General features: G+C 44.8%; 1 protein-coding gene across 1 annotated transcript in view; it reads right to left on the bottom strand.

The window, feature by feature from the left end:
• MYO7B (myosin VIIB) overlaps positions 1-25,715 on the bottom strand; it is a 1,466,289-nt gene that overhangs the window by 799,691 nt on the left and 640,883 nt on the right. Inside the window, exons 19-20 of the mRNA XM_069617875.1 lie at positions 2,987-3,081; positions 668-752 (exon numbers count right to left, since the gene is read on the bottom strand). Coding sequence (XP_069473976.1) covers positions 668-752; positions 2,987-3,081 — 180 coding nt within the window. The remainder of the gene's footprint in view (positions 1-667; positions 753-2,986; positions 3,082-25,715) is intronic.

Here is a 25,715-nt window from a genome sequence, read left to right on the forward strand (position 1 = left end):
AAAGCCTGTCAATTTCTCAATATCTGGCAAGCCAATTCGACAGTCGTGCAGACACTGGCAGTAGACCTAGCAGTCTCTGTCACTGTAGCATGGAAGCAGGCTCTCACATCCTAGTGGCTAGAGCAATCTTTCACATCAAACAGCAGTTTCAGTAGTCTTAGATACTTGTGAAAGAATACTCTTCTCTTAAATCCCATAACTGGGCTTGCAGGTCAATCACACATTAACAAAGGTTCTAGCAGCCTTTCATAACTGTCTGATGACCCAATTATATGTAGCACTATGGGATTGAATACTGGATTAGTTGGTCTGAAATGGAGACTATCACTTTTTCAGAACACGGGTGATTAATTTCACCAGATTGAACTTGAATGTGAATGGGACAAAATGTACAAAAAAGAAAAATACTAAATTTAAGGACTAGTAACAATAAAATGTAATGTTAAGACTATGGGTTTTTGAGGAATTGAGACCAAAGGGTTTAGGGTGGCTTGGTTTCCCCTTGATTTAAAACTTTAAACTGCTTTAGGTACATTCAAGCAAATACATCCAGTGAAAACATAATGGCTAGCATTAAGGGTGAGTTAAAGGTGAAATTCAATCTAACAGAATATAGCTTTTCATTTTACAGTGCCAGATAACATATATGGAGCTCAGCTCCTCTTACCACCCGGTAGTTTTTCCTGCAGTTGTAGCCTCTCCATGTTGCCTGGATTTTAACTGCTGCCTGCTTCTGCCTTAGAAATCTCCTCCTGAAAGCATAAGGCAAAGGACATGCGTTTTGTCTTGTGCAACCCTAAGTGCGTAGCAAGCTTTCACCAACTTCTCGCAGCAGTGTGAACCCCCACCATGAACTGGGAGCAGTGTGATCCTTCTTGGCTCCCCTAGGTGCAATGTGAGCTGTGACCATTGTGAGAGGAATGTGAATCTTCAACAATTCTGAACAGCAGTTTGAGCCTGCACCAAGCAAGATGTAACAGCAGTATGAGCCTTCATGTATTCTGCAATGTAAGCCTTGACCAACACTTGACAGCAAGGTGAGCTTTCACCAAGCTCTTGTTCAAACTGGCAATCCACAAAATTCTGGCACAATGTACTTTGCACCCACCTCTGCGCAAATGCAAGTATTTTAAAATAACCTGAAGCACTGCAAGCTTTGAACATTGGCGAGCATTCACAAACACCTCAAAACAATGTCAGCCTTCATGAATCCCTGAGAGCATTGTGGGACTTCTCTAACCCTGGGAAACCAAAGCAGGCATTCAACAACCAATTACAGCAGTAGTGGACTTCACTAATCAGTGAAACCAGTGCAGGTCTTCACCAACCCCAAACAGCAGCGCAGTCTTTTTCAGCAACCCCACAGTGGTGCGGGCCTCCACCAAACTATTATAGCAATACTAGCCATCACTGATCTCTGAAAGGTTGTTGAAATATTCAACAACCTCTGGCTTAAAGTGATAGCAACATAATGTTTACTATGATGCAATTTAGTCTCCAGAAACCTCAGACAGATTGTGCACCTTTGCAAATCTCTGGGACAATGTGGCCTTCACCAATCTTTAGATCGGTATTACTTTTGCCAGACTTTATGACTTGACTTCACCAATCAGTGAAACCAGCGCAGGTCTTCACCAACCCCAAACAGCAGTGCAGTCTCTTTCAGCAACCCCACAGTGGTGCGGGCCTCCACCAAACTATTATAGCAATACTAGCCATCACTGATCTCTGAAAGGCTGTTGAAATATTCAACAACCTCTGGCTTAAAGTGATAGCAACATAATGTTCACTATGATGTAATTTAGTCTCCAGAAACCTCAGACAGATGGTGCACCTTTGCAAATCTCTGGGACAATGTGGCCTTCACCAATCTTTAGATCGGTATTACTTTTGCCAGACTTTATGACTTGACGAACCTCTGTCAAGCATTGAAGCAAAGTGAGCCCATCCTGACCACTGTACCAATGTTTCTATCACATTATATACCAAAGAGGATCTCTGCAAAACACTGGGGGAAACAGCTCCACTAGAGTCAGACAATTTCCTTATCAGACTTTTCTGGCACAGTGATCAACCTTCACACATGAACCTTCATAAAACTCAGAGAAAATGTAGCATTCATTTCCATTGCAGCAATGGGATTGCCTGCCTAGTCCCAGGATAAAGTGATAGTTTGCCGACTTCTGACACCATGGAATCATATGAAAACCTGTGGCACAATCTGAACCTTCAGCAAGCTCTGTAGCAACAAGTTACTTGCTCACAAAGCATAGTGCCTAGGTGGGGGGTTATCCCTTTGTAAGTGCTCATAACATAACATAACATAACATAACATAACATAACATAACATAACATAACATCATCCTCTGGACAATTACAGCATTCACCAACCTCTACACCACTTTGATGATCTACCCCTAGAGAGATCTACATTTCTGTAATAAGTGGGAGAAGATTCTGGGCAATATACATATTTGCCTTTCTTCAGGACATTTTGACGTCTTTGCCAATTTGTGTTGAGAATCTAGGCTTCAATTCAAATGTGGGATAAACTGAACTGTTTAAATAGATGGAGAAATGAATCTTTATCATCTTCTAGCAATGAATTCCATCACCCATTCTTGGAGAAGCTTGTAGCTCCCTTGATCTTAGTGACAATTGAAGTCTATGACGACTTCTAGGTCATCCATCATTATTTCCAGAGAAAAGGGATCCTCATCAACTGCAGCATGCAGCATCCTGTGGACCTACACAAGAATTTGATGACATGAGCTAACTTTCCCTCACCAGTCATATGACCTCCAAATGACTGTTTGGATTTCTGGCACCCCCTGAACAATTTGACACTTTGAACTAATCTCTGGACTAATATCTTTCTGGCAGTCCCTGACAGTGTGTAAGGGAGTGAACAGCAGAATGTGTCTACCATGAGGTTTGTGTAACTAAGAATTAGGTCAAATGAATGCCATATTTGGAACATACTCACCTGTCTTTATACCCACGTATCACCTTCTGTAGAAGGATGGCCATTGAGGTGATAACTTCCTCACGAGTTACCTCCAGCCTTGTATCATGCATATCCTTAAGAAGGAGATTAAGGGAACATGCAGGGCATCAGATTCCAGAGAGTTCATATGAATGTCTGATTCAATCAAATAAATTACTGCTTACAAAAACACTCAGCAGCCCTACTCATTTCTGTCTGAGATCAATATCATACCACTCCACCTCTTATAAAACCACTAAAATCCCAATCCCAAACATGGCTGCAAGATCTGAAAACCCAGACACACAATTTACAACACTCCTACAATTCCATGCCACATCTGTCATCAGAAATCCACAGCTTCAACAGACACCTGTCATCAGGCACTCGCCATTCCACAAAACTCTGACCTCTAAACCTAGCCTCTACCCAAAATATCATAGATCAGATAACTACTGCTTTTCTAGACGTTTATTAGAAATCCACCTGTACCAAGACACCTAAAATGCAAAATCAACTTCTCTTCCGGGATTGTTCTTCAAAAGCCAACTTTTTATAGGTGCATGATATCTAAACATTTTGTGAAATTCAGCATTTTCCACAACCATTAGTGACTAAATAATAAATATCTCAAACTCGATCCTTCCTCGAACACTTTAAATGCCACATACACTGTTTCTTTTCACTTCTGTCAAAGTCAAATTTAAATTTGTTTTGATTCATTGCACATCATTCCACAAAACTCAAATAAAAAGTACATGCATGGAAAATTAATTGCAACAGAAGCTAATAGAATTATGTTATACAAACACTGTTTCCTCCAAAATGATCGGAAAATATACAACTATGTAAAAGTAGAATATTTTAAAATGTACAATTAGAGTATAATATCTAATCTGTGAACTTCCTTTCACTTTTGTTTCATTCATTTCAAAGCAAATGGAAGACAATCCTCAATGGCAAAACATGCTCTGGAACCTGAAACAAGAATAAAATACAGGAATGACGGTCTACAACCTTTCACACAACGGTGCATGGAGCCTGCAAACAAGTAAGAAGGGTACACATATTCTATGTCAAGACTGGAGGTGAACATTATGCTTTAGCTTTTTAATTCCACTCTTCACGGCAGTATTTTTTAAATCATCACTTTCTGTTTTTCATTTTTACAGTTTGTAAACCAAACCAAACAAAACTTTAATCTATAAGGACTACAAATCCCCAAATGTCCCTTGTGTTCCTGTAGTTTTGTGCCCCGGGAGAGTATCCAATTCTGCCTCAGTACACCTTCCATGTCATAACCTGTCCAAATCTCATCTTTCTTTGCTGCTCTTCCTGCAGATAAGTGATGTTTTTTAATCCTTAGTGAATTAAGTGTAGTATTGGGGCTGAGTATGTTATAGCTATATTGCTGTGCAGCAGCCCAACAGAGGCTGCAGGAAGAAGTGAGCTTGCGGTACATTACTTAGGAGTAGTGATGATAGCCCACCAGACCCCCCAGGTCTGCCAGCCTAACAATCCTACTAAACTAAAACTATCAAACTGGCAAACCCAAGGGGAAAGGGGAATTGGAAAAAACAACAAACGCAGATCTTCTCTAGGGCCCTCTTCACCAGCTTCCTTCGTGGACGAAATATCTCTGGGTTACAATTAGCCATGAAGCGTGAAGACCTAGAATGTAACCACAGTAACAACCATTACTAACAATTTCACTTAACCCTATCACTTTCCTTCTCCGCCCACATCTCTGAGGTCTCTAAAACGTCAAACTTCCGACTGCACCTCCTCAGAGGCACTCTTCCTTTCCTCTCCTCCCCCCAGAAGCTCACTGTCTCCCAAGCTCTGGTTCTCTCTAGGTTGGACTATTGTAACAGCCTCTTTCTAAATCTACCTGCCTCTACTCTCCGCCCTCTGCAACTAATCCAGAACAGGACTGCGAGACTTGTCCTTGGCCTCAGGCCCTGGGATCGTATCTCTCCATTGGTTTCCAGTGGATGCCAGGATTAAATTTAAAACCCTCTGCATTGTCCACTAGGCTTTCTGGGGCCTGGGTCCAAAATAAATTCAGCTATCCCTCCGCAAATACCTCCCCTCTCAAGCTCTTCGCTCCTCTACCTCTAACTCTGTCAGGGTCAGTCGTTTCTCAAAAGAAACGAGCCAGGGGTAGATCTCTGTCTTCGGCCGGGGCCGCCCCCTGGAACAGCCTCTCTGCCACTCTTAAACTTGAGGAGAACCATCTCCGGTTCCCGGAAGCACCTCAAGACCTTCCTCTTTGCATCTGCCTTTGCTCCCCCTCTCCGTTGCTGATCTGCACTCTCTTGGCACTGTGCTTCTGGCCACCCACCCTCCCTCCCCTTGGCACAGTTACCTGCTCACCCTGCCACCCTTCTGCACTGCCTCACGGCCACCCCTTGCACTGGGGACTGTATCTGTACCCATACAGTCCCCAAATCCCCCCATTCTCTTCTTTTTATGCACTTATCAGACTTACCCAGTTCTGCTTCCATAAACGCAGCACTTGCCACTTGCTGACTGGACTACCCCTGTTTATTGCTCCATTATATATTTTATTTGTATTTATTATTATTTATCTGTTTATTCTCTGCTCTGCACTTTCCACTCTCCCCCTTCCATGCACTTTTCCCCTTTCACTTCCCCATGCACTTGCACGATCTCAATGTCACTGGGACTAGTAAGATCGTTGGTTTGTTCTCCCCTGTTCCCCTCCCTTGCCTTGTTGCGCTCTGAAACACCTGTGTACGAGCGCGATTCAAATAAAATATCATATCATATCATTCTCCTTCTACAGTGCTGATGTTCTTTTTCTCTCACACTCTGCTCTCCTTGCTTGGTGCTGTGAGATCAGTTTGAAAATTAAGTCTCTTTTCACTCAATCACTACAATCTCTGCTTCCTCTTGACTCCTCCTCCTAATAATTATAATCACTTAAAATGAAGTTCTTAAACTCGCTCTGTCCTAATGTGTTTGTTTATTTGTTTGCACTATCCACTAATTTCAGAGCACTTTCGCCTTTAACTTTGTCTGCGAGTCGGCGTTCACTCTTCTTCGTTTGCCGCCTTCTAAGACTGTTCTTTCGTTGCTTTTTACAACATAGCTGCAACGTGTAACTGATCCGCTTCACGATAAATCAAATCAGCGGTTCTTTTGACAGTTAGTAGTTCGTAACGAAGTACTACGTTGTGGTTCACGTCACCACGTTACCGCATGTCGTTGGGTTCCTTTCTCTAATTAACCCGACGCACGCGATGGTTCTACTATGCGGACAAGGAAACGGGAATCTTAATTTTCTGCAGAAACTTGTTAGTAGGCTAAAACTTTACGACCACATTAGATCGCGCGCAAGAGCACAAAGGTTAATAATTAATCAGCGAACTGAACCGCTACTGTTAGTTGAAACTAGCGCATAGCTCTCAACCATTTGTGTCACAAAGGCGGGTGAAATCATTCGATTTTGTTTTTGGCGGGTGAGACGCCCATTGGAATGAATGGGCGTGCAGGAGGCTTGGCAGGTGAGTCCGCCCATTACAAGGCGGGTGACACCCGACAAAAGCATGCGAGTTGAGAGCTATGCTAGCGCGCACATGCCGGCTGTAGGCTGATTTACATTAAATATCTCTTTCCTTTTTTAGTATTTTCACGTGTCTTCAACTACATGCTGAGAACAGTTCTGAAAACGTTAACGTTTAACATAAAACATTTGTTGCAAGATTGAACTTGAATTATGAACACTTAGCTTTCTTCATCTGTAAACTTCCTTTGCTGACTTTTGCTGCGGCTGCTTCTTGTAGTTTGTTTCTTCTTGTCTTTTCTCTTCTATACTTTCACAGAAATGGAAATCTTCAAAGTTTTAGTAAAATACCCAGCTGAACAAAAAACGGCGACCTGTTCCCTTGAAAACTAGAATGAAAGGCAGTTTAGAACTCCCAGTGGAATTCCAAACTACCTCACAACTAGGCTCCTCCAATCACTGCTGTGAAGCTGAGCCTCCTTCTTGCCCTGGGGAAACAAAGGCTTCCTGAAGGCCATGTTAAGGAAACATGGAAACATTTCATAATTCCAATCACTAACATGCAGCATCTAAATCCACTACCATACACTAACTAGATCATACTACAGATTACCCCTCCTGCATCTCCAATGAAAGTGTTTTAGTTGTGTGCGTGAAAACCTAAATGGGTCCTTAAGATGTGTACCATTGTATGAAAGTCTGGCAATGTACCATGGGATCCTGACAGTGGGTCCGACTTTCGTTAGATGCACTGCGCTGTCAGGGAATGGGACCAGATTCGCGAGCCACAACTCTCGTGTATCGGTTACTGGTGCGCTCCCCACCGTAAGTAGCACAGTATTAGAGGAAGGGACCACATTCCGATACCCGCGTGACTCAGAGAGGGGACGAAGTCTGCTGGAGGAGTTTCCGTAATGACAGAGGATTAGAGTAAAGCACCCGTGAATTGAACACGCGCACGTGCGTAAAAGAGAGAAAGAACGATTAGAAGGGAAAGTAGTGCTGCACATAACGCTACGGTCCATGGGGAACAAAAAACTTGCAAAAATTATAATAATACACGTGCCGGCTCCCTCATAGCATCCAGGCAGTTATACAGTGTTTTCATCAAAGACTGATGGCACAAATGGAGCCCGATAGCGCCTCACCCATTATAGCGAGGAGGAGCAGGAGCAAGACACAGACTTGTCACTATGTTTTTAAGAAGGTGCTGGGAGACTCACTAGCGCTGGCAGTTGCACAAGGAGTGCAAGCCTTACAGGAGCACCTGCAAGCACTCAAGTCACTAATTGTTGCAAAAAAACTGCTCCAGGTAAACGAAAAAGAGAGCTCAGCCCAGATGAAGGTACCTCGGCTTCACACCTCAAGAAGAAGGAGGTGAGACCCGGAAGAGCCCCCACTCTTCTACCCCCCCCCCCCCCGGTTCACAAAGACAGAATTCAGCGGTGCTGCACCTTGTACCCCCTGCCCCATTGGTGCAAAACACAGGGGAAACCAATGAAGGCAATGCTCCCACAGAAAGATGTCTAGACGATGGCAGCATGGTGGACCTCAGTAGCAAATCGGCTAACAGGCCAAGCAGAGCAGCACAGCCACCCAGAGATGCGCTAGAGCAAGGGGAGAACATGGGCGACATGTTTGATCCCGATGGCATAAGGCACCCGAAGTCGAACGAATGGCTACCTTCACCAACATATTAGGAAGCTGCTGGAGAAGGAGGTGCACTTCTGGATGACAGCAGAGTGCCCAGACCGGAATTGCCTAGCAAGGTAATGGACACTACGGAACTTGGCGCCAAGATGGTCAGGTATGTTAGCAAAGCCACCAAAGATGTCAGGTGAGGAGGGGACCGTGCATGGAAACATTGTCAGGACAAAGTTCTTGACCTAGCCGTACCACTAGCCAAGATAATGGATTTGGCCGAAAGGGCCAGGGACACGGGCGAGCCTGTGGATGCTACTACCCTAGCAGGTTTGGCGCAGAGCGCGCTGTGTCTGCTTGGCAACGGCAGCTGTGCGTTGTCTTCAGAGAGACAAAGAAGTCTCTTGCTAAAAATAGACAGCAAACTGGGGGATCTCGCTAACTACTAAGCTGGGGAAGCTTCACAAGGGCTTCTATTTGGTGAAGCTTTTGCAAAGGAGATGGCCCGTTCATGGGGACTTACACAGCACTGGAGAAAGTTCAGTCCTCAATCCGCAAAATATTCCCCGGATGGGTTTTCGCAGGGACCGGTCGACACAGGGGCCGATCGACCCATCGGTTCAAGTTGACTAGAAGGCCTCAAGGCCCGAGAGCCCAATACTGGGAGAGTCACCAACAGGACGCTTTATTCCCGTCCAGAGGTCAAGGCCAGCGGGGATGAAAAGGACGTGGCAGTTATAGACAACAAAATGTCTTCAGCGGTAAGTGCAAAGCGCGAGCGCTACCCCAAAGTAGGAAGTAGGACAGGGGAATGTTTAGCCAGATGGCAGGAGCTATCAAGCGATGTTTGGGTCTTGCAAGGTGTTGAGGGGCTAACGCTGGAGTTCGTGAGTCGACCGCAGCAGAAGCAGCCACTCACAAAGCTCTGCATGGCGAAGGAGGAGGAAGCCCTCCTAGACAAAGAGTTGGACAGCCTAGTAGAGAAAAGGGCGATAGAGAGATGCTCACAGGAGCAAGCAGATTTCTACAGCAGTATGTTCCTGGTACACAGGAAAGGGAAAGTGAGACCAGTGCTAAACAAAGGAGCAGATTGGCTGGCTGACCTACAGACACTTCATTATGGAGGGTATTCACCTCCTCAGAGACATACTGCACAAATCGGACTGGTTAGCGAGACTATACTTGAAGGATGCATACCTAACCATCCCTACAGCTTCGCAGCACAGGCAATTCCTCCGATTCTTGTGGAAGGGGCAAAGTTGGCAATTCACTTGCCTGCCCTTCGGCCTGGCATCAGCCCCCTGGGCATTCACCAATGTCATGCGCCCAGTAGCAGGAGCCATCGGAGACAGGGGGATCAGGATTATCATCTATCTGGACGACATCCTGATCCTAGCCCAAGACAGGCTAAGGCTAACAAACCAAGTGACCTGGGTGTGTTCTCTACTGACGTCATTAGGTTTCCTAGTGAACACATAGAAATCAGAATTAGTTCAGAGAAAGCGGACGGAATTTCTGAGGTTCATGATAGACATCAGAAAGGCAACTTTAGAACTGCCCCAACAGAAGATGAGAGTGATCAACAAGGAGCTAAGAGCAGCGCTAATCTAGCCAGGATAGTAGGCCTCGATCCATGGCATATTCCCAGGGCCTCTGCATTACAGGGCGCTCCAGAGACTCAGGATCAGGGAGATGTCCGGTATCACCAGCTAGTCTCATTGGACCAGAACGGGAGGATAGAGCTAGAATGGCGGTTGCAAAATATGGAAGCCTGGAACGTCAGAGCCATTTTCAGAGACGTGCCTGAGTTGATAATAGAATCAGATGCCAGCAGGTCCGGCTGGGGCACAAGGTGCAGACACTTTCAGACAGAAGGAAAGTGGTCTGTAGAGGAGTTATAGATGCACATAAACTCAGTGAGGTACATACATCGTTTAGGGGGAACCCGGTCGAAAATGCTAGTGGAACTCGCGAAGGATTTCTGGCATTATTGCTTAGAGAGGAAAATAGCGATTGCAGCAGAATATCTGCCGAGGAAGCAGAATGTAATTGCGGACTGGAACTCCAGATACCTAGAGGACACCAGCGATTGGAAGTTGCACAAGCCCGTGTTCTTATGGTTACAGGAGCTCTAGGGGCAGATAGACATTGATGTTTTCACCTCCAGGATGAACGCTCAGATGCCCAGATATTTCAGCTGGAGACTGGATCCTGAGGTGCTGGGGATAGACGCATTTCTCCACAGTTGGTCCGGGTGCTACACTACACCTTTCCCCCATTTATCATAGTAGCGAGGACATTAGCAAAAGCATGCAGGGAGCAAGCAGAGCTGGTGGTCATCAGCCTGCTGTGGAAATTGCAGGCTTGGTTTTCGATTCTGATGGAAATTTCCTCAGATTTCCCGAGAGTGATTCCACTTCAACCGGGTCTGTTGCGCGACCCGCTGGATCAGGAGCATCCGCTAGTGCTGGCAGGGACCCTTCAACTTCTGGCGTGCAGAATTTCAGGTGACGCTCAGCACTGCCTGGCCTTTCGGAGGTCACTACAGAATGTGTCAGAGACTCCTGGGCACCTTCCACTCTTCTGAGCTATGACGTGGCTTGGTTCAAATGGGAAGAGTGGTGTGCGTTACAGTGTGTTCATCCGATTTCAGCATCTTTAGTACATGTCCTAAATGTCTTGGCGGAAATAGCACAAGTGGGACGAACGTTCCGCACGATTGGAGTGTACAGGTTGGCCATTTCCGCGGGACACGAGAGGTGTGATGGAGTGCCGATTGGAGAACACCCCGCCATGGTTAGACTATTGCGACGGATAAAGATGCGTATGCCTCTGGTGGCCAGGTATTCAGTGGTCTGGGATGTAGAGGTGGAATTCTAGTTGACCGTTAAAAGGACAGTTATCTATTCAGTGCATGTCTGGCAAATTAGCTATGTTACTGTGTCTGGTATCATGTAGGAGGGTGTCCGACGTCAAAGTTCTAGAAATCAATAGGAAAGTGTTTCATACAGAAGGAGTAGCCTTCCACATTGCAAAGAGGACTAAGAGTGGACTAAGAGTGGATCCTCCATTATCTTGTATCCTTATTTTCCAGAGGAGCCCAAACCATGTGTGGCTTAGTGTATCAAGGACTATGAACAGGTGACCGAGAGAATGAGGCCCTGCGGAGTGCATCAGTTATTGATCGCATGCAGGAAACCTTTTAATGCAGTAACATCCGTTACCATCGCTAGATGGGTGAGAGAAGTTTTGCAGATGGCAGGCATAGATCTAGGATTGTTTGGGGCACATTCAGTTAGAGGGGGAATGGCATCCAAAGCTTTCTCTGTAGGAGTCTCCCTGCAAGACATTATGAAGTCAATAGATTGGTTCTCAGAGTGGACATTTAAGATGTTTTATTTCAAGCCTGTGTCTTCAGTGGCGGCTGTGGTAATGGATAGCTTTGAACAAGCATAATGCTCACCTCTGGTTTTGTCATAGAATGAAGATTACACAGGATTATAGCGCCAGGTAGTCTTGATTCTATTAAAGACATGGAGGCGAGCATTATCCCACCCAAAATATGCTGGTGGAATCAATTTGAGTTGATATAGCTGCTAGTATATTACATATTGGGCCTCATTACGGCAAGGCTACCTCCAAACTCGCATCCGGGTCCGGCACCCAGCAAATGGGCAATTACTGGGCTATTCCGGCCCAGCCGGACCCAGTAATTGCCCTTTCGCGGGTGCCGGACCCGGTACATCCCCATTCCAATTTGAGCCCCTTAGGGCTCAACGGGAATAGGGAGGGTGGTAGCACCGGTACCGTTAATAACGGTACCGGTGCTACCATCATGTTCTGTGCATTTTTTTGCTCCCCTAATGGTGAATGTGATGATCATAAGAACAACTGATCGGAGCAACCATCCAAAGCTGAAGCAGGTTGATTTGAGAAAATCATGGTCCAAGGCGGTGCTAGTTCCCTCCGTCAGTATGGTCTTGTGTGGAGGTTCCCTTGTGGTGGTGTTATCAGGTGGATTTGTTTTCCTGTTGGATGATCAAAGAAAGAGGAGGGGTTATGTACAGAACATGACAGGGAGGTGTACTGAGGCAGGATTGGATACTCTCTCAGGACACAAAACTACAGCAACACAAGGGACTTTTGGGGATTTTTTGTACGTAGAGATGGAAGTTTTGTTTGGTTTGATTTGCATACTGTAAAAATAAATAATAGAAAGTGATGTTTTAAAAAAAGGCTGCTGTGAAGAGTGGCATTACAGAGTTAAAGCATAATGCTCGCCTCTCTGTCTTTAATAGAATCAAGACTACTTGGCGCTAAAAGGCTGGGAATCTTCATTGTCACAACAGAAGAAAAACTCCCCTTCACCGAGGTACAACCTCTTGCTCATCATAGTATCCAATGGGAGTTTGTTTGGCCTTAGTCTTCATACCAGAGTCATAATGTAAATTTCTGGAATTTGCAGTCCATTCAGGTGTAAATGGACAAATACTCTTTACATAAAACCTTAGATGCTGTGCTTTCTACAGATGCTGACTTTCCACAAGAGTCATCCTGATCCTGGGGCATCTGTAGGCCTATGTTGTTTAAGTCAGCTTTGTTTTTTCAGAAGTGCCTTAAGGAGCGTTCCTTGCATCCTGGCTGATGTGGAAAGCTTGATCTTGAGAAATCCTTATACAATGGATGCTCACCTTTTTGTGAATAATGCCTGGTGTACTGGATACTCTACAGCAGGTATTGTCGCTAAATAGCACACAGAAGCACGACCCCGACATAATGCCCAACACTTGCATAACATGAAGGAACAACATACTCAGTTTGACTGGGAATATTAGGTTCTAGAGCTTGGTCTATTGGTATCCTGAATTCACTGTTACAGACCTGTGGACAGTCCCTGCCCAGTCATTTTTGTGATCATCACTTTGGACCCCATTGACTGAAGTATTTCCAAAATCTTGCAAAGTCCTTGAAAATTCTGTGACAGCATGAATATATATTGCCTGTGTTCCTAATGTCTGTGCACACTCTACATTGTGAGTACCCAGTCTTTGTAACATACTTAACAGGCTCCCTGAGGGTGCACTCATAACTTAACCTGGACTGCAATGAAGTCACCTGTTCGAACCTAAGTTATTTAAAGATGAATCATTGTCTAGAGTTTTCAGGCCAAGAAATTCTCACACACTATTACATGGACAAAATTCGGGAGTATTTTGTATTCAAAGCCTCTCTGTGCTGATGTTTTAAAAATAGTTAAAGGTTTTCTACTATGAAGGCTTACAGTGTCCACTGATTTGCTAAATTATAATTGGGCAATATGTGTCTATGAATAAGCTATTTGTTTTCCAGATTGCATGTAGCTTCTACAGAGTACCTACCTGGGCCTTCATCCTTTCTACCAAATCGTGAAATAGGTGTTTATGTAAAACCCTTGTTTTGCAACTTCAGAGTCAAGGTTTGGAGGCGCACAAGGGAGCTTAAAGAGGATGCCCTGTGGACCTCCCTGAATTTCCCTGAGTACGAATTCCCAGAGTTAATATTAGTCATGGACCGAATGAAGGACTGCCTTCCCAAATCCTCCTTCCTGAGGTAAATGAGTCACTCTAGACAGTAATGTTTTACAAAGGAATGGATGGTAGACCAAGTGGTTGCTGCACAAAGGTCCCTTATTGGCACCCCTCTTTGTAGGGCAGAAGATGTTGCCATTCCCTCAGTAGAATGGGCCCTTAGGCTTTCTGTAAGGTCTTTCCCAGCTAATCTATAGCATTCTCCAATGCTCAGAATAATCCATCTGGACAGGGTTTGTTTTGTTACTGCTAATTTATGACCTGTCCAATGAAGAGCTGATCATCTTGGCGAATGTTTGCCATTTGCGAAATATAGAAACTCAGAGCTCTTCTTGGGTAAAGTCGGTGTAGCCTCTCCTCTTCCTTTCCAGGATGAGGTGTAGGGGTAAAAGGTTGGTGAAACAATCTTTTGAGATACATGGACTTCAAAGACTATTTTAGGTAGAAACAAAGGTTTTACCTTAAGAACAATCTTGTCTCTATAAAAAGTAGTAAAAGGGGGTTTGCAAGATAACGCCTGCAACTCGCTCACCCGGCGGGCTGATGTAAGAGCTACTAGTAAAATGGTATTAAATGTCAGAGCTTTTAATGGACACGAATTATTATGCTCAAAAGCAGCACACATGAGAGATTTTAGAACAAAATTCAAATACCAAACAGCGACTTGAAAAGGAGTTGGGGGAAACACATTAATGAGCCTCTTGAGAAATTGTATGATTAAAGGAATTTTAAAGTATGACACTTCCTCAGAAGAGCGCTGCCAAATAACCTTTAATGGTACCATTCTGGAGCCCCAGAGTTGCCAAATGTAGCAAGAAAGACAACATCATAGGTCTATTACATTGAAATGGATCCACATTCTTATCTCTGCACCACTCGCAGAACCGGTTACAGCGACACAAAGATTTGGTGGCTGGCTTTCTGGCAGAAAGCAAAATCTCCATTACGTCATCTGGGAGGTCTCAATCCTTATATCTCAACCTCTCAGAAACCATGCGTGAAGGTTGAGTGTCTTGACCTCTGGATGGAGAACCCGACCCTCCTCACGCAAAAGAAGGTTCTCTCTTTGTGGAAGACGCATTGGAGGGACATGTCCAGAAGTTCCGGGTACCACGTCCTCCTGGCCCAATCTGGAGCAATTAGGATAATGGATTTCCAGGAACTTTCTCAACCTCCTGATCGCGTGAGGAATGACGTGGACTGGAGGAAACGAGAACAGGACTGGAAATTCCCAGTCCACTACGAACACGTTCCCTTAGTGCTCCTCTTGGGGGAAATTCCCTAGAGCAGAACCGTCCGCACTTCTGGTTGACACTGGTCGCGAACGCTGTCCAGTCATTTGGTCGAAAGACATTTGGTCATCTCTGTCAGGAAGGATAGTGGGATATGCTGCCTGCTTGGAAAAGGAAATCGCCGCCTGAACCACCAGGCTTTCTGGCGTGGGGTGCTTTGCCAAATATTCAGGGTCACTGCTAGATGGCCTATACTTTCTGGTGAGGTTCTTGCTCACCACAGCAATTGTCTCGGGTGCCTCCCAATTTTTCTTAACCCTTTTCTGAAGGGTAAATTGAAAACGAAGGATTGGATCCTTTTGCAGACCCCGGTCCAAAATATCTGTTAAATCGTCCTGCTGAAATGGGAGAGCAGGCCTGCTTCAACCTAGAAAATCAACCACCCTGTTCATGGGTTCCCAGTAGGAGGCTTCTGCATGGTCTTAAGGGTCTGGTTTTGCACATTCCAATTCAGGTGATATATCCACACCACTGGCTGTCTGGAGGGTCTCATAAATGTCCTTCAACCTGGACTCTTCTGACACCAGGGCCTCTGGCACGTTAGGGGTACCGAACTCCAGGCCGAAGGGTGGAGTGTCTGCACCAGAAGGTTCATGCTCTTCATAAATTGAAGATAAACATTTGAAGAAATCTTTTCTTGGTACAAATTTGTAGGTTTTCTCCACCTGCTTTGCTAAAGGCTTCGACGGCTTTGAGCCTGTCATCAAAAGTTTCTTCGATAACAATGGCGTCGACGACTCGAAGGAGTCTCTTTGACGAAATGTCCTCGGGTCGAGGTCTCAACAGCTCTCGATGGGTCGATGGTTTACACCCTGGGCTCGAGGCTGTGCAGGATTTAGCCTTTGCCTTCACCTTGTCACCCCTATGCAGCGTGACCGTAGCATGGCTTCTCCTTGTCCTTCGAGGGGCCCGGGGACTCCTGCTAGAATATTTTCAACATTTCTCTCCGAAACTCTTCCTATTGGGCAGGAGTAAAGGATTTGGTTGGACATGTAATTCTCTCAGGAGAGTAATCACTAGAGGATGAGGGAGACCTGTGACGCCTCTTTTTAGACTTCTTAGTCGAAGACGAAGAATGGTGAGACCCACTCCTGGATGATTTTCTCTGAGAAGAGTCTCCTCTCGACTCGTCAGAAGTTTGGGTTTTAGATTTGGTTGAAGGGGATTTTGAGGAGGTCCTACTTTCCGCTAGTTTCCCTTTACGCTCTTTTAGAGCCTTACCAGTCAGCCGTTCGATGCTCTCTGCCTAGACACCACAGACGCACTCGATGAGGGTCAGTGACTGACATTTTGGCACCGCAGTCGTGGTATTTCTTGAAACCCATCTTCAGTGTTGATGGGCCTGATGATGAAGACATTATTCCCAAGTGTCGCAGTTTTCATTTAAAAAAACGGAGCGCACCGTAATTCTCTTGAAGCGAAAGCTGCACCGGAAAAACTGAACTGAAGCCAATGGGCGCTGCACGTGCTATATATACTAGTGATGATGTCGACCTCGAGACGGAGGCCCTCGAGGGATATCGAGTTGACAGAATCGACACACAACGCCCACTGCCAAAAATGTTTTCCGAAGCAGATAATAAAAAAAAAATAATATCAAAAGATGAGGAATACGTGGGAGGAAACAATCCATTTGAATGTATGCTCTTCTGAGCTAAGAGATTGTGTTTACTTCTGTTCGGTCGTAACTTTAGCAGACAGAGCATTTGTAATTTGTCCTTTACTTTGCCCTTTAACACGTTTGTATTTTGCTTCTCTGGACAGTACACACTTATCAATCTCCCTTAGTGTGGGGCCTGCAAAGCTCGTGTTCACCCTTATTATGGATGAGACAAGCTCTTCTACATCACAGATATCTTCCATCTTAGTTGGGGTATGCAGTGCGCTCATTCTACGTAGTGCAGAGAAAGTATGGATCTTTTATCCACTTAGTGGGGTGTGGACAGAGCTCTCCTTGGTACCCGTAGAGAAAGATCATTGACCAAATGGAGGAGAAAAGCTGAAATGCAGGGAAATACTGGGAAACTGCCTCTCAGTTAAATTGTTACATGCTGAATCGACTTTTGGGGGTGAATGGACCTCCTTCAGAGGAAGGCCATTATAGTGGTGGCATGTTAAATTCTGATAGCAGACAATCTCCCACATAGTAGTCTTCTTGGTCTCATTGCACTAATGCAGGCTGCAGCATTATGCAACTCCCCTATGGAGGTGCGTATTCCCCAAACCCAATAATGGGCCTGGGGTAATGGTTGACCACCGTTTATCGATTATGAAGCCGGAAAATCAATATGTGCATGGCCAGGCACAGCCATAAAACAATGACGATAGAGGCAATCTTGCATATGATACTGAAGACAAAAACAATTTTTAGTCTCTGCGAAGGCTTTCTGGTTATATGGCCACTAGATGGTGGAAATACCATCCCATCCCTTCGGAACACAGTAAAAGTAACTCCTGATTGGCAGCAATAACTTTGTCCTGACTTAAGCAGAACAGCAAGCACTAGAAAAATGAAACCTTTGGAAAGCATGAGTAGTGCACGAACTATGAAAAGCAGAAGAATGATTTCTGGGCAAGTTCCTGTTTTACGTGGAGATCTTTCAAAGTGAAAACATACTTTGCCCCAGCAGCAAACTATTTTGTCATTTTACTTACCCCAAAGCTGTTCTAGGCAAAAATCGGGAAGCCCGTTGTAAGAAGATTCAATTCAACACTACAGCTAAGTCAATGCCTAGTCTGGGATACTGAATGGAAACCCTTATTGATATATCTTTATGTCCAGTTCATGAGTTCTGGATGACTACCCCTATATAACACCCCTCTCTTAGAATCCCCCTGATCCCACTGAGCCAAGAAGTAGTTCTGTTTTGCAAGTTTAAAAGGTTTATTTGAGAAATAAGACAAAATATAGATACCACGCTTTTATAATAAATTCATAATCGATATCGCCCTTATAAGTATAATGTTAATCAACAATGGGTAATTTGACACTAGCACACTTCTTTATAATCAATGAGGAGTTAGTATAGGATGGATCAAGTAGCAAAAATACTTTTATGATTTCAAGGGAAAAGCAATGAGGAATAAAATGCAGTACAGAAATACTTGAAATGATTTTAGCAAAAGATAATATAATCACTTTTTCTCTGGCAATTCACCCCCCTCCCCTATGCAATGTAAGACATGGAAGTAGATGGAAAGAGGAGCACACAGTTCTCAGGAATGCAATCAAATACAATACGAAATTCAGTTCCCCCCCCCAGCAAGCTTAGAGAAAACCGGTATGAGTTTTAAAACACAGGCCCAAGTGCTTTGAATGTGGTGGCAATGAAGTGAGAAATATGCTGAAAATGCTTTTAATTCCCTTTAGGAGGTTCAGGGTGAGTGAGAGATACTTGGGATGAGTTCAGGCTCACTTTAGCAATGATTCAGAGATGGTGATTAAGAGGGAAACAAATTTTTAGCAAGGAAAGAAATGACTGCTGATGGTTACACGTGGCTGAGTTTTTAACCAAATCGCAAATCGCGGTAAAATTCGCGAGTGCGTGAATCGTGATTACGGCAAAGTATAAGGAGTAGCAAGTCGGTTCTAGGTTCGTTGGAAAGCTGAGATTCTAAGCTTTCGTTCCTATCCCAAACGGTTCCAGAGATACGGACGATTAAATAAAGGTCGTTTTTCGGATTTAAAGTAAACTCAAAATGACAGGTGACAGCTTGCAGCTTCAGAATTGACAGGTGACAGTTGTGCAGCTTTACAAATGACAGATGACACGACTTCTAGGAGGCTGTTTTACTTAGGTTAAAATAGTTTGGATTAGATTATTTTAACTAAGACATTGGTTCTGCACAGTTCTGCTAGGTACTCACAATATAAATTTGAAATAGGCCTCGCCACGGATCTGGTCAGGTTTTGGACTGGACTCCGGTTCTGGTCTCAGCACTTCACAGTGATCTGGGTCAGCTCTCTGGTTCTGCTCACAGCGGTCTGGGTCACTCTGGATCTCTGGTCTGGTCTGTCCGGATACACCGGTCTCTGCACGGCTCCTGGATCTCCGCACTGGTCCTGGCAAAAGTTCTTGGCAAGGGATTCAAGCAGCTCGCCCGGCTGTGAGTAGCTTGCAATGATTTGAGGCCTGCTGCAGAGAACTCAGCGTGTGGTTTTAGGCCTCTGATTTAGGTTCTAAAGTATAAGTTCTAGGTTCTGGAGTATGTAGCTGGAGTCAGTCTGTAACTGGTATCTTCTGGATGTTGTGTGGTCCGGCAAAACGCTCCGCAGCAACTGGATTTGAATGTCTCTACCTGTCCCAGCAGTCTCTTTTTATGTGTTTTGAAAATGGGTGTGTGCCTGGGCCTAGCTAAGCCTGCCCTTCTCTACTTGTCATTGGCCCATTTCTCCCCTCTCCCATGATTGGGGGAAGGAAATGTGAGTCAGAGTGATGAAGTCTGTTTATGGGTCAGAGGATCCTCCCCTGGTCAGTTTGCCCACAAATCTATATTTGATTCAAATACATCCTTCCCAGATATACAATTTGTTGAAATGACATCTGCACATTATATATTCCTTATGGTCCATGCTTGTCCGCCTCTGATCTTCCTGGGGGCTTGCATTCAAAAATGACAACATTTTGCGCTTTTTAACTGGTTTTGCAATATCGGACATTTACCCAAAATTACACACATGTGCGCAAGGAGTATGGACATTAATTGATGAAGTGTCAGATTTTTAACATGCAGACATTTGGAGTGAGACCCTATTTTCCGCTAGCAACCCCCCAGAATACACCACAGGGTCCTAACGCATCTCAAAATGTTCACAGAAAAATCACAAAAATAATGATATTACTTATATAATTCTGACAAGTCCGCACTTTGAGTTATCTATCTTTTTAAAATTATGCCCTGGTCAAAAAGGGGTGTGGCTTCCCACATCACAGGGTGAAATAACTGGTTTATCCACTTCCCCCAAGCTCAGCTGCTAGCAGAGGCACTGCCCCTCCCAGTTTACCCTAAGAGGAAGCCACTTTACGGCCCCCCAATATAACATTTGCCTGAGTCCAGGACAGGCCTTTGTTCAACTCCCTGTAGTCCCCAGCTGCTCCACCCCTAATCTAATCAACAGGGCCATGTGACCTCAGGATGCAGCCAGGCTTGGCAGCCAGGCCTGGTAACACAGCTGTTGATCCAGTATCAACTCCTGTCGGGGGTAGTTGTCAGGCAGAATTCAGTTTCATTAAGCCAGGTTTCAGGTAAATGTCACTTTTTGTTCCCAGTTTAAATCACTTACAATGTTTACATATACATTAAATAATTACTTCCTTCAAGTCATTTCAGAATATAGTTTTACATTGTATCCACCTCTTAGCAAGTCTTTCCTTGGTCTGGTTTTGTTTCATTTGTTCAGTTTTACACAAAAGTCTGGTGGTTTTAAAACGCCAGCTTTCTGATAGTGGTGAGTACTGGTAATGCAACCATTTTTGGGATTAAGAAAATGAATTCCCCACAAGAAGGTTGTATCTTTGGAGTGGTCTCGTGCCAACTGCGCAGTTCTCCTATTCTGGCGTGAATGTGGGCGGCGATAGCTCATCCCCACATCCACCCAGTCTATTGATTTAGTTTGTTCTGGGATAGAATAATGGGCGGCGACAGCTCATCCCCACATCCACCCAGTCTATTGATTCAACATGGGTCAAAACCCATGACACCGTCCTTTTGAGGACAAACACGGCTTAAATGGCTTGTTCTGTGGGAAGGGGCCCACGCAGGAGGGTCTGCAATAACAGCTTTAGTCCATTGTGTTTTACAAGAGGAAAAATATCTATTTGCTCATCCGTTTAGTCCCATCCACAAGTACAGTCGAGCACCAAAGCACCAAAATGCTAAGCAATTCTTCACTGAACAGGAATACCAACAGCAACACAAGACATGTGTTTCTGTCCTGTTGGGCATTACTTGTGGGATGAAACTGTGTAGGCACTGAGAGAAAGGAGTATGCGTCTGGATTACCCTTCTAATTTAGGGTGAAACCCGAAGAAGTCCAAATTTGCTAAATTCTAGGAGCCCCCCACCTCCTAAGAAGAAACACAGACCAATAACTTGTTCAGTGGGAAGGTGCCCACTCGAGAGGGTCTACAGCAACATTTTAACCCACTGCTCCTCTCGAGAGGAGACATATCTATTTGCACATAAGTTTAGTCCCAACCGCAAGAACATTCCAGCATCAAAATGCTAGGCAATTCTTCGCTGAACAAGAGTCCCAAGAGCAACCTCAGACACATTTTTCTGACTTGTTGGGAATCAAGAGCAGGCGAAAGCTGTGCCTCTCTAGACACAGAGAGTATGAGGTCCATGTCAACCAAAATTGCAGTTATATATTAATGCAGATTCTAATTTACTTCAAGGTAGTTACATTCAAAGATATATTATTTTCTTGTGTCCTTGTCTCCTCTTACCAGTACTTTTCATAGTATGAAAACTTCACTTTCGTTTTAGCTGAATGTTGGTAAGAAAAACTTGCCCAAAATATTCCTATTAAGTGAATGCTTTCAGATTTGCATGAGGAGACAGATTAGTTTGGGTTGCTGTTCCCTTCCTCTGGGGCTTTTATCAAATCAGAGTTTTGCCTGACCCTTGGATGAGACTGTCAGGCACACCGTGATTGGATGAATATTCCCATCACTCCACTCATAACACTACCTTGGGTCCCTACTTCAACTCAAAGCGCTATACTTGGAAAAAGGTGCACATCTATACTTCGAAGAAATCCGAGTTGGTGGACTGGGATATTTTCTGACTGTAACATCTGCTTAATTGAATATACTTATTTCTTTGTAAGTGCCCGTTTCTTTGGTTACATTTTCGGAAAGTGTTGGTGTGCAGTGTTCAAATAGACTCATGTATTTGGATGACATTTTCCCAAAATAATCTTCGGTCCAGGCACCTTCAAACTTAAAATGTGGGGGAAAACGCATTAAACATTTCAAAAGTATTTAAAAAAAGAAAGAACACTATTTTCGGCCTACTCCCAATAATTTTCCCATAGGGAAAAGGGTGCTTCCATAAAACACCCATAGCATGAAAATCGCTGGATGGATTTGCACCAAATAAAACGTTGGGCGCAAAGTGTTGTAAATGTGCCTTTTGTTGGTTTGGTGTAGATCTGTCCAGTAGATTTTTTTTTTTATTCGCCATTCAAGGGGGTGCACCCTCGTCCCCAAAAACGTGTAAATATCTCCCATGCTGCAATGCAGAAGTGGGGCTATTTAGAAAAGAAAAGCCCCATTTTGTTTTGCTTTATGCGTGCGATTCCCACAGTAATCACAAGGGAAGCGGAAAAAGAAAAATGTTCAAAATTATATTTGGGAGAGTGAAAGGTGTGGTTTCATATCAGGGTAGAGGTGGAGAGTGGGAAAGAGTGTTAGGCAGAAACCTGTGCAGTTCCCTCTGGGACCACTGCAAAAGATTTAAGACTACAGGTGGTTGGCAGTAAACCCAATTGGTAGCAGTCTGTACCACCCAGATTTACCTGGTAGCTGTGGCTGAGCAGTCAGACTTCTCTCAAGAAGAGTTAGGCAGTATACAGAGTATTCACAAAAGGTCAAAAGAACACAGTAGAACAAGCAAACACTGACCAGAGCTTGGTGTAAAAGAGATATAATTATTTATTTAAAAACACATCTAGTTAAACACACTGGCACTAATGTTAAGCAGAAAAAACACGGTCACTAAAAGTATACACTCCCTTCAACGATTATTAGACAAGTCTTAAGTAAGGCAACACTTATTTTCAGACAGCGGTGAGCGCTTAACGAAGATGGCACTCTAATCAATCGGTTAAAAAGGGAGCGAAAAGCAGAGCAAAGATAGAAACAGATCCCAACCCTTTCCGAAGAACACAGTAGGAGAAGAAGGCAGGTTAAAACCGTAAAGTCAAAGTTAACAAGGCCGGACTCACTTTAAGAGGCTCTGGTCGAAATGTGTCCAATGTCACACGGTTAAAAAGTCTTGCAATAGTTTCAGAAGGAGTTGGATCAACAGAAACGGACCAGTTAGATGGTTGAGGCGGCCAGCCCAGTCCAGAATGTTAAGGGATTATTGTTACCTTGTAGCACTCTTTAGAAAGGGAGGCCTGGCGGACATGGTACCTTAAAATGGTGAGAATGCTCCAGCGGGGGCAGTTGTTGATGGCAGCGGTTGCAAGTCGGTGCTTCGTCCGGAGGAAGAGAGGATCTCGTAGGGGAGGAAAGCAGGGGTCCGTTGCACTGCCAGGGAAGAAACCAGCCGCGGAGTTCTCAATTAAAAGGAGCAATCCTTTTATTCGCGGTCCAGTGGTAAGTGGCTATCCGGTTGCCGGGGTTCTTGGCACGGGCAATTCGACCACAAGACGTCTTGGGATGCGAGCAAAGAACGTAAACTGGTTGTGCCCACCAGTCAGGGGAAGAAGACTCTCCAGCAGGGAGATCTCCTCTGTCGTTGGGAAGTGGTGAGTCGGTTCAGCAGGGCTCCACCGGTGGTGTCGTCGTAGCAGGTCAGCTCAGCTTCTCCCTTGTCGGATTTTCAGGTCCTGTGGCGAACTTCTGAAGTTCCAGTCCCAAAAGCCCTGCTTTTATGCAAAACACCCCCATTAACTCAGCCTAGCTGTCAATCAAACATGCCGGCCGGCTCACCTCTTGGGCCAATAACACAAGAGTGCGACTTGAGTTGCCAAGGCAACTCAGTCCAGGGTGCCTAAACCCCCTCCCGCATGCCCTGTGGTACCCAGACAGAGTGGCACCACTTTTGGAGGCTTCTGTGGAGAAGCCCACCAAAAAGTGGAACAAAGGGCTCGACCTTTGGTTTGGAGTTACAGAGGCGAACACAAACGCCATTTTAAAACCGAGTTCTGGCAGAAAATAGCAACCGGTGATTTAATATTAAATAAATAAACCGGCGGTATGTTAGAGGCTATGTTAAAAAAGTATTAGCCTCGAACAATGGGAAAATCCAATAGAGATATATTTGCGGTTGAATATAAAAAGTAGTATCCACTGCCACAAGCCAAAACTCGACGAGGGGGGACGGGACAGTGCCCCCTCGAATAACAGACCCAGGGGCAATCGAATTGCCTCTACCAGTACGTCCACAATATGATGGTTTGTACTGGTTCTGTTAGTAATTTGGGACTAGTAAAGCCAATGGTGACTTTACATGCCCTGGGAGACAGTAGTCAGTCCCAGGGTATGGAGTCTATGGTGGGGGGTCACTATGACACCCCGGTGTTACTGCACGGAGGGTGCGGTGTAACACACATAGAAAAAAACATATGAGACCCTATGGCGTAAAAGACCCCATAGCCCATGAAACACATTAACATTCAAAGCAACACCACAAATCATGTCCAGGAGTGGGAGAAAAAGAGTCTCACTCTTGGCAAGAGAAAAAAACAAACTCCAGAAATCCAGCTAAGCTGCTGGGGGACTCACTAGGTTAGGAAATTCAGCCTAAACAGAGAATTCTCCCTAACAAAGAGGACCACACGTGCAGTGGGATATTTATGGGTGGGCTGGGAAGACTGTTTGGGCCAGAACGTGTTAATCTTACCTGGAGCATCCCACAGGAATCTCGCAAGATTTGTGGTAACGAGAGATCCGCGCTAGGAAAGCAAAATGTGTCACATGAACCGCAAAGTGAAAAGCGGTAAAGGGGAGAGCTACGGGGGAACTACACAAGGAGTGTGAGCAGGGGCAAAGGGCAAAAAAAGAGGATGGGGACACATGGTGAGTGGCAGTGGGATTGGGGAAGAATTTTACGTTTTTGAGCATTTTCCCGTTACAGTGGAAATCGGCATATGTTGTGTTACTGTGGGAATCAGAATATGCTGAATTACTGCATGAATGATTGCCACAGGAATAGAGGATGGCATTGATGTATCCATGTATTTTTAGCACAATAACTTATCGTAAGAATAAAAGGAGGGAGGTAAGGGGGACATGACCAAGAGCCTATGGTGCTTTGGGCCATGGACATAGACTTTTGAAGCTGGGCAGAGGTGGGATGTGGTTGCTTACTCGCCAGGGGATTATGGGCCGGTAGGCTTGTGGCCAGTGACTCTCTGACTTCTTTAATACTTACCTGTAACTATTGTTCTCCAGCATGGGTCTGGCATGGATTCACATGCTCATGAATATTCCCTGTCATCAGGCTGGGAATCTGCTGTAAAAGAAAAAACAGTTTCCCCTTCACTTTAAAACTGTATTTCTCTTCTAAACCAATCACTATCCTCTGGGTCATACTGTCCCCATCCAATGACAGTCCACTCCCTAAGCTCCACCCCTGGTGGCCATCTTCAGATTTGGCAGTATGAACCAAATTACCTGCCCAGGTAAAGGCAGTATGAACCAAGAAGAGCCACGTAGGAAAAGGTGGGGGAAGGGGGTGTTCGCATGTAAATCCATGCCAGACCCATGCTGGAGAACAATAGTTACAGGTAAGTAACTTAAACCTTCTCCTGCATGGGGTCTGGCATTGATTCACATGCTCATGAATAACGATTACACAGCACTACACATACACAACCACGGGAGGTGGCAAGGCTCAACAGAAGCAATAAACACTCAGCTCTGGAACAGACTCACCTCAAGCAAACAAGTCTTGGCTGATTCGGACTCCTCTCTGGAATCCCTGTCGACGAGGAAGAACCTTGTGAAGGTGTGCATGGACATCCA

The sequence above is a fragment of the Ambystoma mexicanum genome, chromosome 10 (assembly GCF_040938575.1).
Source record: "Ambystoma mexicanum isolate Mex_15411 chromosome 10, UKY_AmexF1_1, whole genome shotgun sequence".
Taxonomy (NCBI): Eukaryota; Metazoa; Chordata; class Amphibia; order Caudata; family Ambystomatidae; genus Ambystoma; species Ambystoma mexicanum.